Source organism: Urocitellus parryii, chromosome 7, assembly GCF_045843805.1.
Source record: "Urocitellus parryii isolate mUroPar1 chromosome 7, mUroPar1.hap1, whole genome shotgun sequence".
Taxonomy (NCBI): Eukaryota; Metazoa; Chordata; class Mammalia; order Rodentia; family Sciuridae; genus Urocitellus; species Urocitellus parryii.
The window spans coordinates 163414281-163431102 of record NC_135537.1 but is presented as its reverse complement, the minus strand read 5'-3'; the positions used below and the strand labels follow the sequence as shown (position 1 = coordinate 163431102).

Here is a 16822-nt window from a genome sequence, read left to right as displayed (position 1 = left end):
AAGCAGGTTCCCTACGCCCTGGGAAAGTCCACCTTTCCAGATGGAAGGACGGGGTTTATCTTTGGTGCTTCCTTCTCAGTCTTCTCTTTTGGCGTGTTGGAACTCTGGCAAGATCTGGTCTTTATTCTTTTTATTCCTTCTCTGTTCACAGAACCTGCCCCTGACCATCTCTATATCCTGTTCAGAGGCTGGGAGGGTCTGAGTCGACTGGGTTCAGAGAGCTGAGGGCCACAAAGGAAACTGGCCTCTGGTGGTTCAAGTCCCACCCATGGATCCAAACATGAGGACCCCACAGTGCAGAGACTCTATGATGATGAGTTTATGGACTGTCGAAGGGCTTGATTGTGGGGTTCACCCTTCCCTCACAGCCACAACGCTACCTGGCAGGCAGGCAGACCTCCGCAGCCCCTAGCAGGACCCTCAGAGTGTTTGCACCTGGGCTCTTTGCTGCCATGCCATAGAGTGTCATCAAACACCGTCCCAGCCGGACCAATGCTTCCACAGTACCAATGGCTTTTGAAAAGCTTTTACTTCTGTTTATTCATTTGTTATTTTTTGTTGGTGAATTGTTTTTCATTGGGATTTGTTGTTACATATTTGTCTCTGCACACAATATGACAATATAATTTGGTCGGTTTCGTTCCCCATTATCTCCTTTTCCCTCTTCCCCTCCCTATGGCTGGTCCCCTTCTTCTGCTCCATTGGTCTCCCTTTGGTTTTCATGAACTCCCCTCCCCTTTTCCCATCTTTTTTTCTTTCCAGTTTCCACATATAAGAGAAAACAGATGACCCTTGACTTTCCGAGTTTGTCTTATCTTGTTTAACAAAATGCTCTCAAGTTCCATTCATTTCCCAGCAAATGATACAATTTCATTATTCTTTATGGCAGAAAAAGACTCCATTGTAAATATAGACCACGTTTCCTTTATCCTTCATAGGTTGATGGACACCTTGGCTGGTTTAATATCTTGGCTATTGTGAATTGGGCTACTAAAAACATGGGTATGCCTATGTGACTGCAGTATGCTGATTTTAATTCTTTGGGATAAGTACTGAGGAGAGGTGTAGCCAGATCCCATGGAAGTTCCATTCCTAGTCTTTGAGGAAACTTCATGCTCATTGAAATACTTTTACTTCTGTGTTGTTTGATCCTCCTTGCATCTCTGTGAAGTGGACAGACAGGACAGTGATCTCTATTATTCTTATGAGGATATTGAGGATCCCAGAGAAGAGGCATGCCCGCTGTCACAGGGCAAATAATCAAATGGAGCCAGGATTTGAACCTCAATCTCCTGTCTCTAAATTCTGTGTATCCAGACTGGATCTGAGTTGTGGGGCAGCAGGGGGATGGGGACAGGATTGGGTGTCGGGAGACCTGGTTTCAGATCCAAGCTCTGCCACTCACATCCCGACTCCCCCTGAGCAAGCTTTTTTAAACATTTGTGAGCCTCGGTTTCCACACTGGTAAAAATGAAGAAAACATCAGCCGCCCCCCAGGATTGTGATGAGGTATGAAGAAGGAGCTCTGAGCTTGCATATGATGGGGGGTGCCATGGATTTTAGTCCTTTCCCTCCCTTTTCACTCCTAGTGGCCCAGACCCAGATGAGCTGGGCGGGTGCATGAGTAGTGACATATGGGGCTCCTCAGGGGAAGGCAGATAGGGAAGTCAGGTCTCCAATGTCATGTTTGAGGCCACTCCCAGTTTATGGGATCTGGTGCAACAACTCTTTGAAGAGGCAATAAAATTCAGTCGGCTAGGAAATGACAACGGAGGAGAGTCCTGACTTAGCAAACCAAATCAACAATTTTTTTTTTTTTTTACAAGGCAAGGAATTCTGGATGGGTCGTGAAAATCACATTCTAATGCAATTAGCTTTCTGGGTTAGGAAAAGGCTTTCCCAAGAGCGAAAGAAGTGTAACATGCCAACACCCCACAGAGAGTGTATATAAACAGCCAGACAGGCCTCGGGAGTCCAGAACCCAAGCTCAGCGCTAAACTGCAACCTTTCTCTGCTGGCACCAATGGCCACCCAGATCTGCACCCCGACCTTTTCCTCTGGGTCTGTCAAGGGCCTCTGTGGCACAGCAGGTGGCCTTTCTCGGGTGTCCTCCATCCGCTCCCTGGGGTCCTGCAGGGTCCCCGGTCTTGCTGGTGCTTCGGGATCCATCTCTTCCTTCAGAATGGGCCTCCCTGGCCTGGGGAGCTGCTTGCCTGGCTCCTACCTGTCCTCTGGCTTTGCTGGGACCGGGGGCTGGTTCTGTGAGGGCTCCTTCAACGGCAACGAGAAGGAGACCATGCAGTTCCTGAACGACCGGCTGGCCAACTACCTGGAGAAGGTGCGCCAGCTGGAGAGGGAGAACGCGGAGCTGGAGAGCCGCATCCGCGAGTGGTACGAGTGTCAGATCCCATACATCTGCCCGGATTACCAGTCCTACTTCAAGACCATTGAGGATCTCCAGCAGAAGGTACTGGGGACCTGATCTCCCTCCAGCTGAGCAGCCCTGCGGCTGGGAGGGTCCTGTCTCATTCCAAGACCTTCCCAGGTGGGACTTTTGCTTAGGGAATAAACAGGGAATTTTCCTGGAAAGACAGACAAGCTTTTCTCTCTAGGACCCTGGTTTCCTGGAGCACCCAGGATTCTCCACAGGTCTCTGGTTTGTACCCTGTTGTCAGCCATTCCTCAGAGGCTCAGTTACAGGGAGAGAAGGAACACGTACTGAGCCCCTACTGGGTATAGAACTGTGCCTGACAATTTCATATCCGCTGATTTATTTATTCCTGATCTTGGAGAGATGAGCATTACTTGACTCATTGAATAGATAAGGAGGTTGAATTTTGAAGGGTTTAGTAACTTGCCAAACATCATACAGCCTGAGCATGTTGGATACAGAACTTGAACCCAAGTCTGCCTCACCCTGGTATATCACACTGTGCCACCAAGAGGCTACAGATGCCAGGGCTGAGGTCCTTATAATGCCCCTCCTGGGGCTAATGGTTCCTTCATGCCTGGGGTCCAGGCTCAGGAAGCATGAGGTGCTGCCCATACTTAGAAGCATGGCCTCTGTGATCCAGGTACCTGCCTCCCCACTGCTGGGCCTTCCCCAGTTCATGGGAAGCCTTCTGTTCCCCAGATCCTGCTGACCAAGGCGGAGAATGCCCAGCTAGTCATGCAGATCGACAATGCCAAGCTGGCTGCTGATGACTTCCGGACCAAGTGAGTGGCCTGACCAGGGGAGGTTTGCTCTGCTGCCGTCGCCTCATCTCTGTCCCCTGCTTTTGGGAACTTACAGGGTGGAATAACACCAGCTGGAGTAGAAAATGGGAAAAGGTGGCACTAATATCTCCTGAGGCAAAGGACCACCATGCTACTGACCCCAAATCAGTCACTGCAGCTGGGCAGCAGGGCACAGTGCCCTGCCTATGTGTGACTTCCCTTGCAGCAGACTCAGCAGGGTTATGTCTGCAGGTACGAGACGGAGCTGTCCCTGCGGCAGCTGGTGGAGGCTGACATCAACGGCCTACGCAGGCTCCTGGATGAGCTGACCTTGTGCAAGGCCGACCTGGAGATACAGGTGGAGTCCCTGAAGGAGGAGCTGCTCTGCCTCAAGAAGAACCACGAGGAGGTGAGGCTGGGGCCACCTGATCCTCAAAGTGTCCCATCCAGCTGAGGGAAACTCTGCCAGCCTTTGAGCTTACTGTGTGTCAGGAACTAGTTGGAACACTAATACATCATCCTCATAGTAATCCCAAGAGTGACTCAGCTATACAAGCTCCACTTTACAGATGAGAAGACTGAGGCACAAAGAGGTTAAGTCACAAAGTCCTTACTCTGCCCACGACACTAATCTCCAATTAGGTTACGGTGCCTGATGACAATTCTATTTGCCTGGCGTTTATACCATCTCACCTAAATCTCCCAAATCCCCAGGAGGAAGTAGGTGTATGTCCACAGGGAGACCCAGTTAAGCATCCTGTCCTATGGTACACAGCTGGCAGAGAGGGAGGTCAGTTGAATCGCTAAGCCGGCATCCTTCTTACGGCCTGAGACGTCTTGCTTTCTCTCTGCAGGAAGTCAATGCACTCCGTTGCCAGCTTGGGGACCGACTGAACGTGGAGGTGGATGCCGCCCCACCTGTGGATCTCAACAAGATACTGGATGATATGAGATGCCAATATGAGGCCCTGGTGGAGAATAACCACAGAGATGTGGAGGCCTGGTTCAACACCCAGGTGTGCCTAGGGCAGCTCCTGGGGTGGGGGCCCTCTTTAAATTAGCTTCACCTGGTCTGACCATGCCCTGAATCTTCTCGTGTGTTGCAGACTGAGGAGCTGAACCAGCAGGTGGTGTCCAGCTCAGAGCAGCTTCAGACCTGTCAGACAGAGATCATTGAGCTGAGACGCACGGTCAACGCCCTGGAGATTGAGCTGCAGGCCCAGCATAGCATGGTGGGTGGCATCTGCCTGAGTGACTGGTCACAGTTCATGGCAGGCTCCCTGGCCCACCAGCCTCAGCATGTGGGCTATCCTGGGGCTTGATCGCAAACCATGTGCAGATACCCCAGGGCTGTGGGTGTCTGGGTGGGATACCTTCCCCTTGGTAGCTCTTCCTCTTTCCCAATGCAGCGAAATTCCTTGGAATCCACCCTGGCGGAGACGGAGGCCCGCTACAGTTCGCAGCTGGGCCAGATGCAGTGCATGATCACCAATGTGGAGTCCCAGTTGGCTGACATCCGCTGTGACCTGGAGCGGCAGAACCAGGAGTACAAGGTGTTGCTGGATGTCAAGGCTCGGCTGGAGTGTGAGATCAGCACCTACCGGGGCCTGTTGGAGGGAGAAGACTGCAAGTGAGTGGCTCATGGGTCCCGAGAGCCGGGGTGGGGAAGGGCCAAGGAGGAGGCATCAGACCCTGAAGTGGTTGTTGCAAAGATGAAGGGGATGGAACCAAATCCACTGGAGGGTCCTTCTTGCCCTGGGCTTTGATAATGCCCAGAGGATGCACCAACCCAGCACTCACCCTGCTTCTCGAACCATTGTTTTTGCTTGGGAATTTCTAGTCTTTTCTGCAGTTTTATCTTTCCACGCTTAGGGATTTCAGAGGCACTGAAATAGTCTGAGACCTATCTTTGTTATTACCCACCCATCTCACTTGATCCCCTAAATCTGTTTCACATCATTCTCAGCCCAATGCCCCAATATCAAGTGAATCCTGCATGACGTTATTTCCACAGGCTTCCTCCTCACCCTTGTGCCACGGATTGCAAGCCTGCCATGAGAGTTCCTTGTGTTCCCTGTGCCCCAACCATGCCCTGCACCCCGGTGGGTCCTCAGATCAGCACCCAGATCCGCACCATCACCGAGGAGATAAGGGATGGGAAAGTCATCTCCTCCAGGGAGCATGTGCTGCCCCGCCCGCTGTGATCAGGCTCGGCCCCCAGGAAGCCCCCTCTGGCTCCTGGCTGCTAAATGACCCCTCAGTCCCCTAGATGGGGGGCTACTCCGCTTAGCAGGCTTTTCTACCAAAATTCTTCTTGTGTCGTGCGTCTGGTCTAACTGTGCTTTTGGCATCATGTGCAACCAGGTTCCCCTGGAAACATCTCTAATAAAGTGTGGTCTCTTGCTCAGCATACCTGACCCTGGCTGCTTCTGTTGATTCTCCTCTGGTTGGATAGCAGGGGTGTTCAAGCAGGGGTTGCAGGAAAGTTGTGGGGTTTGGTTTCAGATCTGTCTACTCTGGCTCTGAGGGATTGGAAGTGACAGTGATTCAAAATACTTGATAACAGGGATCCTCAGGCGTGGTCCACGAGAACAGGCACTGATCCCATGTGGACGGGTGCTGGCCACAGCTCCCTGCTCGGCTCTGCCCATTGGCATGCCCTTGAGGGCAGTCTGGGGAAAGGCAAAGGCTCCCGGGCCAGTTCTCTTGGAAGCTCTGCCTGGATCGGGTGAGACTTCCTCACGTTCTTTCCAGTTCTCCCGCCTTGCCCAGATCCTACCATCCTGCTGCCCCATGCTGGGGACAGTTCAGGAGAGGGAAGTCCTAGGACCAAACAGAAAGGACCAAACTCCAGGCGGCCAGGCTGAGTCAACCTCACCAGGAAAGGGAACGAGGATTAGCTGGGAGGCGAAGGCAGAGGGCACACGTGGCATGGGGAGGGAAAGGTGGTGGGGACAGTGGGGTGCAGGTGCTCAGATATGGAGTGTGGGGAGGGGACAGGCAGACCTTGAGATGGAACAGAGTGCCTGGATTCTATAGGCTAAGCTGTGTGGGTCTGGTGTGGGCCCTAGCAGGCCAGGCCCTGGACATCCTGCGGATGGGAGTAGCATGGTCTGTGAGAAGTCTGAGGGTCCCATGCTATCCCTTTGTCCCCTGCCTCATTCTTCAATTGAGAATACAGGCCTATAGGGGGCAGCGACCTGCTCCAGGTCACACAGTTTGTCAGAGACCTGGTCATTACCCAGCAACACTGACTCTGCTTCTGAGCTCTTACTTGAGGCCGAGACCTCCATGAAAAGAATTGGCCATACCTATGTTACCAGGTCTTTGGTGCTAAACACAAACCTCACCCTCTTGCTGGACAAGCCAGATGTGTAGCAAAAATGTTGGGAGATGCACAGAAAGCACTCTGCACTGCTCCTGGCTCTACTGCCCTGCAGTGTGTGTCCAGTCATATCCTGTGACTTTCCTAGGATCTCAGCAGTTCCGTCAGTGAAATGGATCTAGTGGGATATTATATGTACAGTGCCCCAGTGTGGTAGCTACCCGTCTTGGTGTCAATAAAAATGAAGAGTTCTGGGCTTAGTGGGGAACAGGGTGTGCCAAGCTTATTGCTGGGCATGTGGCAGGATGCGGGGGTGGGCAGTGCTGTCAGTAGCATCCTCAGAGCTGGACAGTGGACTTGAAGGCCTCTGCTTTAGAGGCCCCACTCAGCTTTGGGCAGACGACCAATCCACTTGGTTCTCACTCCTGTCTTTGCCTCCCTCTCTGCTCCATCCTTGCTTTGGGGCTTGATGTGTGCATTGTAGGCTCTGGCCTGAGGCTCAGGAGATGGACTGAGTCTTCTGTTTAGAAAACAGATCATACTGCTTTGCTACCATGTTGGAGCAGACAGACCACATGGGGTTATGACCTGACAGGCAATCATGCTGTCAACATCTTAAACCACACAAAGCTTTTCTTTTTATGAGCACTCTACAGTTTATACAGAATATTCACAGGTTCATCACACATACACAAATGGCTCTGTGTGGTTGTGGGAGCTTTACTGATGCCCCATTGCCTAGAGTTTTATTAAATTATCCAGAGCCACCTGCATCAACTAAGGAACCGCTCTTACTCTCAACCTCAAGCACACCTTTAACTGAGTTCTCACTGACATCACTACCAATGTGCAGACCAGAATGCACCACGGTGGCTGAATAGGCACTGACCCATCCAAAGTCACATAGTGATTGGCAGTCCTTTTTAGGTCTTTTGACTCTTCTAGCTGTTTCCAGGACATTAAGAGAGAGATAATATCCATATTACATTTTATGAAATGTCACCATGATTTTCAGGTGGTTGATTTTTTTTTTTGGATGTTCTAGATACAATGTCTGGTCATCTTCCTTGTTCACACACACTCATGCTTCAGTGAATCGAATGGGAGGCAATACATGGCGCGCCTCACTCACAGACATCCGTGCTGATGGATGTCAGGGCTCAGCGAGGCAGAAGCAGGAGGTGGAAGCAGCTGGACCAATAGTGGACGACAGGCACATTTCCCATGGGGTTCCATGCCGATGTGGGGACCCCCTCCCAACTTTCCCAGAATCAGCGCCAGGGATGGCAGGAGCTGGAGCGGGGCAGGTTTCAAGTTCTCTAGATAGGGAGACACCGCTGAGAATGGGGTACCTGGGGAAGGCTGAATTGGATTCCAGGATGTGTAGAAAAAGGAAGAAGGAGGCCTAAAGGGTATTTTAGGACACAGTCATTCCAATGTCCCTATAGCATGTTCTGGGGACAGCATGAACCCATTCAAGCAGAGTGCAAAGATCCAGAGGGAAACTTATTAGGATACTTGCTAAACAATATTAGTTCTTGTTGATAAAAGGTTCTAGGTGATTATTTTGTGCTTTCAAAAAGAAGGCCAAAGGCGCTCTTCTTCCTTGATGTTCAAGAACTGAGTGGCTTTCTCCTGCCACACCCTCCAGCCACCCAGGCTCTGCTCACAGGCCCAGAGCTGTGGAGTGGGCCATCTATGAGCTGAACCTGTGCCCCCTCAACCCCCATAAGGCTCTGTGCCTGCCTGAGCCTGGGACGACAGGAGTCACCTTCTTCACTGTGCCTGTCTGATGGTCTCCAATACATTCTTCAATTTTGTCTGTTCCCCTCTGGACAAAATTGGTTGTCTAAATCTCAGTAGCTTCAACCTGGGACACATTTCTCACGTCTCTATCATCAGAGATGATCACACCACATGGTTTATTTCATAACTAGTTACACTGTGACGTCTAAGGGAGCAGGTATTTATCTCACGGAATCTTTGCATACCCAAAGCCTGCAAAGTGTTTACAGCTGAATGTTTGCTTAGTGAATAAAGGAAGAAAGGAATTCGCCTGGGATAACTCACCTGGGAACTCAACAGAAAGCTGGAAAGCACAGCATCTTCCATATCAGACAGCACGACCTGAACGTGTGAATGTTTTGCAGCATAAGGGCTCCTAGAGTCACATGTGCCTGGTAAATAGTAAGGGTTCAGAAATGTTTGTTGAACAAGTAAACCTTAACCTATGCAGGGTGGGCACTATGATCTATGTGCGGATGAGAAGATCAGGCCCAAAAGGAAGAAGTGACTTATCAGGTGTCCCTCAGGTCCCCTGGGGCAGCATGATGAGGCTCCTGCTCTAGTTGCCAGCCCTGGACACAGTTCTTAAGTGCATGGGGGTACGTCTGTGGTAGAGGACAGCTTTGCATTTGGTGCATAGCCGCAGACTTCTCTGTTTCTGGATTTACTTCTTAAAGGAAGTAGTTCTGGAACACCACTGGAAACAGTACAAGAGGCAATTCCATGAGTTGTAATACATGGCCAATGGTTGCTGGTATTGTTGTCCATGTTGACTATCTCCCAAATGGCACACAAAGTCCCCAGGACCTCAGGTCCTGTGAGGCAGTGAGCATCTTATGTGGTGGCTTCATCTGTCACACTGTCAAGTCCAGAATTCCCATGGATTTTGCTGTTTCTAAAAACTATGACTATTTTGGGGTTTGAGGGTTTGTAACGAGCAATAATACGAAAGTGGATGTTCAATTCACTTAAAGCTTTTTACATGTCAGCACTTAACTAAAATAAAAAAGAGGAGGGGGAAAAAGAAATGCTAACAAAGGATGGAAGTAGACCAGAATATACAGAATATGTCATATCTTTAAAAATATTCCTTACACGTTTTTAACAAAATTATCTAAAAAAAAAATCTTATCAAGAATTTTTAGCCAAGTCTTTAGCATTAAATTGTCTCCCTGGGGCCGATGGCTTTTGCTCTCTGCCATACAATTGGTCATTTCTGCACAATCTGTTAATGACACAGATGCTGGGTCCCTCTCTGGCTTGGAGTCTCATCCTTCTGGGTGTGAGAGTAGGAGTAATAAGACCACCTGTGTTTTTCTACCCCCTTCCTATTTGAATCTTCTCTTTTCCTCTTCTGTCGCCTCCTTTCTCCACTCCTTTCCTCTCCAGACACAATTCCCCCTGGGCAAATCATTCATTTGTTTGCTCATTCTTTCTGAGACACCTAGAGTCTAGCTCTGGACTTGACCTGACAGAGGCTTCAAAAGGAGTACAAGGTCAGTCCCCAGGTCCTTCCCTTCCCAGTGTCCCTGGGCAGCTGGGGCTGAAACACAAACAGAGGATGGCAGTTAATGGACAGCCAAGGGAACTACACCAGCCACTGCCAGGGGAGCTCAGTGTTGGGGGGTGCTGCAAGGCTGGAGCAGGCCACGGGCCCCAGGGAGAAGGGATGACTGGGGCTGAGCCCCCCAGAGGCATGGGGCAGGTCTGAGACCTGGAGTCAGAAAGCCGGGGCTTTATCCTTCCTGGAAAGCCTGTGTAGACCTTAGGTAAACCAGTCACTGTTCTGACCATTGGGTTCTTCTGTGGAAGTTGGCGTCCCTCTATCCACAGCTGTGTTGAAAGACGTGTGTGGGCTTCAAGGAGATAGCACACCACGAACAAATGCTGGTTCTGCCGACTCTGTTGCTCATCAGCTGTGTGACCTTGGGCAGGCTCCGGAAACATTCCAAGCCTCAGTTTACTCATCTATTAAATGGGGCCCATGGGCCATGCTGACCTCATGGCATTGTGAGGACTAAGTGAGAGGATGTATGGAGAGAGCTGAGCACAGGGCCTGGTAGGTTCTGAGCACTCAGCGCACCATGGCTGGTCCCATCAGCTTTGTTATTAACAGCGCTGTGCTGGAGAACATTCAAAGCTGAAGAACACTTGAGATCTCCCTCTGGGAGGACAGTTATGGACCCCTGCCCGGGGACCCATGTGATCCCTGAGGCTGGGCAGGCTTCCCAGGCCTTCCTGCTGTGACTTCTCTGGGCTTTGTGGCTCCAGGATGGCCAGTGCCAGCTCAGAGCCTGTCACGCAGAGCAGGAGGCTGTGGCTTAGCAGGGTGGTAAGTCCTGTTCCCACTTGGCTGGGAAACACCAACATCTGAGGAGGCTCAGCCAGCTCTCAGGTCAGCTCTGTCATTTGCCCTAAGGCATGGCCCTCCAGTGGGGACAGGCTGAGGCAGCCAATGGGACCCCAGGATTGTGTCTGAGTGTGGGCAAGGCATGGTGACTCATGAGAAGTCCATAACTGAGAGCCCCAAACCTAGGTACTTAGGGCATGGGAGAGTGGCCTGTGTGCTCAGAGCCTATACATATTCCCTAGTGACAGCTGCTTGTCATCACCGGTCTCAGTGCAAGACTGTACTTGGGTGGGAACTGGTCATCACAGCAGCCTGCCACTAATGAGTACTGATCACAGGCAGGTGCTCTTGAAGATGCTTCAAACTCGTTTACCCCTCCGGGCCACGCTAGGGAGCAGGTTCTGTTATTCTCTCCCCAGTTTCCAAAAGAGAAAACAGAAGGACATCCAAAGAAGTGAAGTTAGTTGAACCCACAAATTCAGATGTAACCATCATGTGCTGCTTCTCTGGGACAGCGCAGGGTGAGCAGCTTCCCCATGTGGGACCCACCCCAATTGTCTCCTTCCTGTTCTCCACAGACTCCATCACCTCCAGTCCAGGATGGGGTTCCAGTGAGCATCCAGGGGCACAAAGCAAGCTCTCACCATCCCTGAGTCTTGATTTCTTCAGCTTCAGGGTGGGGATGAGAAGCTCAGGCTTGCAGGGCAATTCTGGGGCTTCCGTGAGACCCGGTGCAGGGAAGTGCTGGTGCCTGGCTCACTGCTGGTGCACAGTCGTGGTTGTTTTCTTGATGGGAACAGGATCAGTGTCCCTAGAAGAGTAAGCAGGCCCCAATCCTCAGTGCAGTTCAGAAGACAAGTCCCACAGGGTCATCTGACGAAGGCCTCATCCCCAGATCTGCTGTCCCTCTCCTCTCTTTCGGGCCAAGTCGTGCAGCAGGTTTTTGGTGCTTGCTAAGCGGGCCTGGGATTCAAGGACCTACCTTTTCCCTCCATTCAGGCAACCAGAAGGGAAAACCTCCATTTTCTACCCAGGACCAAGGAAGACAAGCCCTTCTAGCCAAGGCTCGGGGTGGTGTCATGGACAGATGCCTGCTGGCTTGTATTCTAGTCTGGAACTGAGCTACGTAGCCTGGCCAGGGAGGGAGTAGGGCTGCATCCACCAAGGTTCTACTGAATGGAGGGTGACCAGTTGTCCTTACATTAAATGAAAACCAGAACAGCCCTGGGGAAACAGGAAGAGTTGGTGATCCTGGCCAGATCTTCTGGGCCAGTTCAAGAGCCCCCTATTTCTCCCTTATCTTCCTGCAGCTTGCAGGCCTGCTCTTCATCGGAGCCAGCCCATAAAAGGAGACAAAGCTACAGAGGTGAAGGCGGTGGCTGGACTCCCACGCCCGTTTAATGAGGAGGCTGAGGTCTGGGCTCTGATGACAGGTCCCTTTGAAGAACTGACGGAGCCTTGGTCTTCCCAGGGACATGGGATGGTGGGGGTGAGTCTCTGTGTAGCCACCAGTTCAACGGGACTCCTATTTTACAAGGCCAGGAAATATTCACGGAAAGCTAAATAACAGGTTAATGAGGGGTTTCAATAGAAAGTGGTATTAACTTTAATGAGGAGAAAACACTTTGTAAGGGCCAACCAACACCCACTGGGGCGGAGGTATAAATCCCGGCTGCGGAGCTGCTTCTTCACATCGGGGTGTCTGGTCTCAGGGATCTACCACTTGCATCCGGGCTCCTGTGGCCATGGCTTCCAAATGCCTCAAAGCCAGCTTCTCCTCGGGATCCCTCAAGAGCCCAGGAGGGACCGGAGGGGGCTCCAGTCGAGTATCCACCATCTATTCCAGCAGCTCTTGCAAACTCCCGAGTCTCTCCCGGGGGGCCCGAAGTTTCTCTGTGTGCACGGCCGGGCTGGGCAGAAGCAGCTCCAGGGCTTCTGGTGGCCTCCCTGCTCTCTGCCTCCCCACTGGAGGCTTTGCTGCCAGCTACAGCATGGGTGGGGGCTGGTTTGGGGAGGGGATCCTCACTGGCAACGAGAAGGAGACCATGCAGTCCCTGAACGACCGGCTGGCCAGCTACCTGGAGAAGGTGCGCCAGCTGGAGCAGGAGAACGCCAGCCTGGAGAGCCGCATTCGGGAGTGGTGTGAGCAGCAGGTGCCCTACATGTGCCCCGACTACCAGTCCTACTTCCGGACCATCGAGGAGCTCCAGAAGAAGGTGAGAGGTTCCGGGTGGCAGTGGCTACCCGGGAGCCTGGTGGCATTAGACTCAGACTGGCAGCCAGAACATGTGTGATGGTGGCCCTAGGGCACCTGGGAGGTTAAGAAGCATGTTTCTACCAGTAATTACTGAGGGAGGTATCATTAGCCCATTATACAGAGGAGAACACTGTCAATTAACCAGGCTTTGGCTGGTTAATTGACCCAGATGGCCATTAGTGCCCTCTGGGTCATGATGAACATAGAGTGTATGAATTAACTGATGTGTGACCTTTGGCACCATTGTCCATTTTTTCTGATTTTTAATTTCTGTATTTATTTTAATGTGAAGGGATTGAACCTGATGTATTGAGTGTAGATCAGGTTTCCCATAAGTAACTCAGGGAAGAAAACACCTGTCAGAAAAGTTTCCTTCTTGCCTTGTCTACATCTCTTGAAAGTCACAGCTGGATTCTAAGAGGGACAGTCTATGGCCAGAGAATCACAGGGTACACTGTAGGCAATGGCTTACTTTGGGTCCCCAGCAGTCCTGGGAGACAGGAAGACAGGAAGGCAGGGGGAAGCCTCGTTCTACCATGCCGAGCCTATCCTGAAGCACGCCCGTGCCCTTCTCTCTAGCCCTGGGCTACATACCACAGACCTGCTGCATGGGAGGGATCGTAGAGGTTCCACAGTCCAGTCCCTACTGCCTCCCACGAACCCTCAAGGAGTACCGCTACCAGGAGTCCAGGATGGACAACTGTTTCTGTCCAGAGGGACCCTCCCCACCCCTCTGCCCGCCTTGGGGGGGTCCCACTAGCAGAAGGTCCTTTCTTGTACTGAAGTTGCTCCTTTCTATCCCCAGACTCTCTGCAGCAAGGCAGAGAACGCCCGGCTGGTGGTACAGATTGACAACGCCAAGCTGGCTGCCGACGACTTCAGGACCAAGTAAGTGGACCTGCCCACCCTTGAGAGGCGCTGGTAGACTTGGACCTGGGTGATGCCTAGACTCAGAGTTTTAGCTGCATTCAGTCACCAAGACACAAAAGCAGGTCTCATAGCATCAGGGCAGTGTATGGTGGCGCCTGACTTTGAAAGCAAAAAAAAAATGGAGCTACAGATGCCCTGTTCTATGCCTGCAGGTACGAGACAGAAGTGTCCCTGCGGCAACTGGTGGAGGCTGACATCAATGGCCTGCGCAGGATCTTGGATGATCTGACCTTGTGCAAGGCTGACCTGGAGGCGCAGGTGGAGTCCCTGAAAGAGGAACTGCTCTGCCTCAAGAAGAACCACGAGGAGGTGAGCATGGGGAAGAGGCAAGCATGGGGGGAAGGTGAACATGGGGGAGGAGGTGAGCATGGGGGAGGAGGTGAGCATGGGGGAGGCAGCCAACTGGGGAAAGTTAGTGCTGACCCTGGTCTGTGCCACAGGAAGTGAACTCACTGCGCTGCCAGCTTGGCGACCGGCTCAATGTCGAGGTGGATGCTGCCCCACCTGTGGACCTGAACCGTGTTCTGGATGAGATGCGGTGCCAGTACGAGACTCTGGTGGAGAATAACCGCCGGGATGCTGAAGACTGGTTTGACACCCAGGTAGGTACCTGGAAACAATCAGTGCCACAGTGGCACATATCAGGCCACACAGAAGTGGCCCTGAGGTTGGGAGTCAAGAAACTGAATGTCTCAGTTCTGTTCTAACCTCACTGTGCAACCTTGGGCATGTGGCTGTCCTCTAAATAGCATGGATAAAAGGAATGTGTCGGACTGGGTGATTTGGAAGGTCCTTCTTGACTGATGATTCTAATTGGCCTCTGGAGACCTTTGAAGCTGAGTCCCCAGAAGGCTCCTAACCAGTCCTGTGTGTATGTATGTTTCAGACGGAGGAGCTGAACCAGCAGGTGGTGTCCAGCTCAGAGCAGCTGCAGTCCTGTCAGGCAGAGATCATTGAGCTGAGACGCACGGTCAACTCCTTGGAGATTGAACTGCAGGCCCAGCAGAGCATGGTGAGCCCGAAGGTGGGGGCGGGCTGCTGGATGAGACCTGGAAGCCCACAGCCCTGCTGCTCCATGCTCTGATTACATGGGCAGGCTCCAGGGGTTCAAGTTCTTGAGCATCAGGCTTCTCTTGCAGAGAAGAATGAGGGCCAGGCCCCAATCATAAATGCCCCAGTGGTATGGGACAAGAGGCCTGGAGCAAGCCATATGTCCAGGCAGTAGCTCCTCTATTTGTGTAATCACATCCATCTTGACATATTATCAGTTACTCAGAGATGCTATTAATCAGGAGATAATCTGGATCTGCAGGCTACGGGGGCTGGTTGGCTCATCTCAAATGAGATGTCTGATGGTGGTTCATCCTGGCTCAAATAGTTCTCTCAGCTTCCACTCTTGGATTTTGAGGTCTCACTTGTACTCTCTCTGGCCTCTAAATTTGTTCCTCCTTCCATAACCCTTGACCTCCCAGAGAGATGCTTTGGACTCCACCCTGGCAGAGACAGAGGCCCGCTACAGCTCCCAGCTGTCCCAGATGCAGTGCATGATCAGCAACGTGGAGTCCCAGCTGGCCGAGATCCGGGCTGACCTGGAGCGTCAGAACCAAGAGTACCAGGTGCTGCTGGATGTCCGGGCCCGGCTGGAGTGCGAGATCAACACGTACCGGGGCCTGCTGGAGAGCGAGGACAGCAAGTGAGTGCCACCGTGTGTTCTCTTGTCTTCTGAATGCCGTCTCCAAAGTTTTGGGGAGATAACATGGTGACTGGGAGGAGCAGAACACTCAGAGTCGGGAGTCCTGGGTTATTAAGATGCCTTCCAACAGCAACTGGAAGATCCAAGTTACCTGACTCTTTCTGTCTCCTAGGCTCCCCTGCAACCCGTGTGCCTCTGACTGTTCATCCTCCAAGTCAAGTTTCCCCTGCCTTCCTGCAGCCTCCTGTGGTCCAGGCATAGCCCGCACGACCTGCAGCCCCCGCCCTGTTTGTGTGCCCTGCCCAGGGGGTCGGTTCTGAGAATTTCTGACCCCGAAGGCCAAGGTCATTGTCACTTGGACATGGCCCCTACTCACTCCTAACTCTTACAGCCCAATCCCCTCTCTGCACACAGAGCCCAGGTCGAGGCTCTGAGAGGGCTCACTGCAAACACATGCCTTCGAGTTTCTCAGAGCCTGTCAGTAAGGCTGGCTGCCCCCAAGGCCTTAACTCCTCATCATTTCAATGGGCGCCAGCATCTCTCTTCTCAGGGAACAGAGACTTTCTTTCTGGTGTGTTGGGTTGGGCTTTCTTTCTAGTGTGTTCCAGTAGGTTCTGAAATGCAATACAAGGTTTCTATTGGTGGAACAATAAAGCTCGTTTGCTCTGGCTGTGGATGCCCAATTCATATCATTTCTGTGTTCGTTTGTGTTCCTGCTGAATCCAGGGTTAACCTCTGGGTAGATGAATACCAGAATGCTTGACCAAGTGTGACCCTGGGGATGACAGGGTCCTTGGGCCCCTGATCAGGAAGGATAGAGGCCACAGTGAGATGTTCCGCTTGACTTCTCTGATGAAGACCTTTTCCCAAGATTCCAGTGAGGTGACAGGTTTACCAGACCTCGCCTGCTATGCCTCTTAGCATCCGTGGCCACCCTGTATGCTAAGAGATCAGTGAGATAGAAAGCATTTCGGGCCACTTTATTAGCTTCATGTCTGTGGCTCCTCATAAAAGCTATGATATAGTACCACACGCTCGTGGTACTTTAAAGGGTATAAACACCTTCTTCCCTTGTAGCCTTTCATAAAGCCCTGCTAGATGGGTAAACCTCCTTAATATTATACCTCCCATCATGTTCAGAAGACAGAGAGTGGGCCTGCCAGTGGCTCAGAGCCTGCTACAGCTCAAAAGTTCTTGCCTTTGGGAGACTCATGCTTCCTCTTGTGGGATCTCAGCATCTGACAAGTCCTATGACCAGGTGCATGG

At 51.9% G+C, this 16822-nt stretch overlaps 2 protein-coding genes across 3 annotated transcripts; both read left to right on the top strand.

Moving 5' to 3' along the window:
• The first annotated feature begins 2023 nt into the window (after positions 1–2023).
• Krt36 (keratin 36) lies at positions 2024–5420 on the top strand. The gene is made up of 7 exons (XM_026386892.2): positions 2024–2467; positions 3134–3216; positions 3469–3625; positions 4071–4232; positions 4323–4448; positions 4626–4846; positions 5231–5420. The coding sequence occupies exons 1-7, from the start codon at positions 2024–2026 to the stop codon at positions 5418–5420; spliced, it is 1383 nt and encodes a 460-aa protein (XP_026242677.1).
• Positions 5421–12421: 7001 nt separating this feature from the next.
• Positions 12422–15876, top strand: Krt35 (keratin 35). Of its 2 annotated transcripts, none has more exons than XM_026386882.2 (7): positions 12422–12892; positions 13739–13821; positions 14016–14172; positions 14304–14465; positions 14750–14875; positions 15336–15556; positions 15729–15876. In XM_026386882.2, exons 1-7 carry the CDS (start codon positions 12422–12424, stop codon positions 15874–15876), a joined length of 1368 nt encoding a protein of 455 aa, XP_026242667.1. The 2 variants fall into 2 exon arrangements, with proteins under 2 accessions (XP_026242667.1, XP_026242668.1); XM_026386883.2 differs by lacking the exon at positions 15729–15876 and adding an exon at positions 15704–15728.
• Positions 15877–16822: the final 946 nt, after the last annotated feature.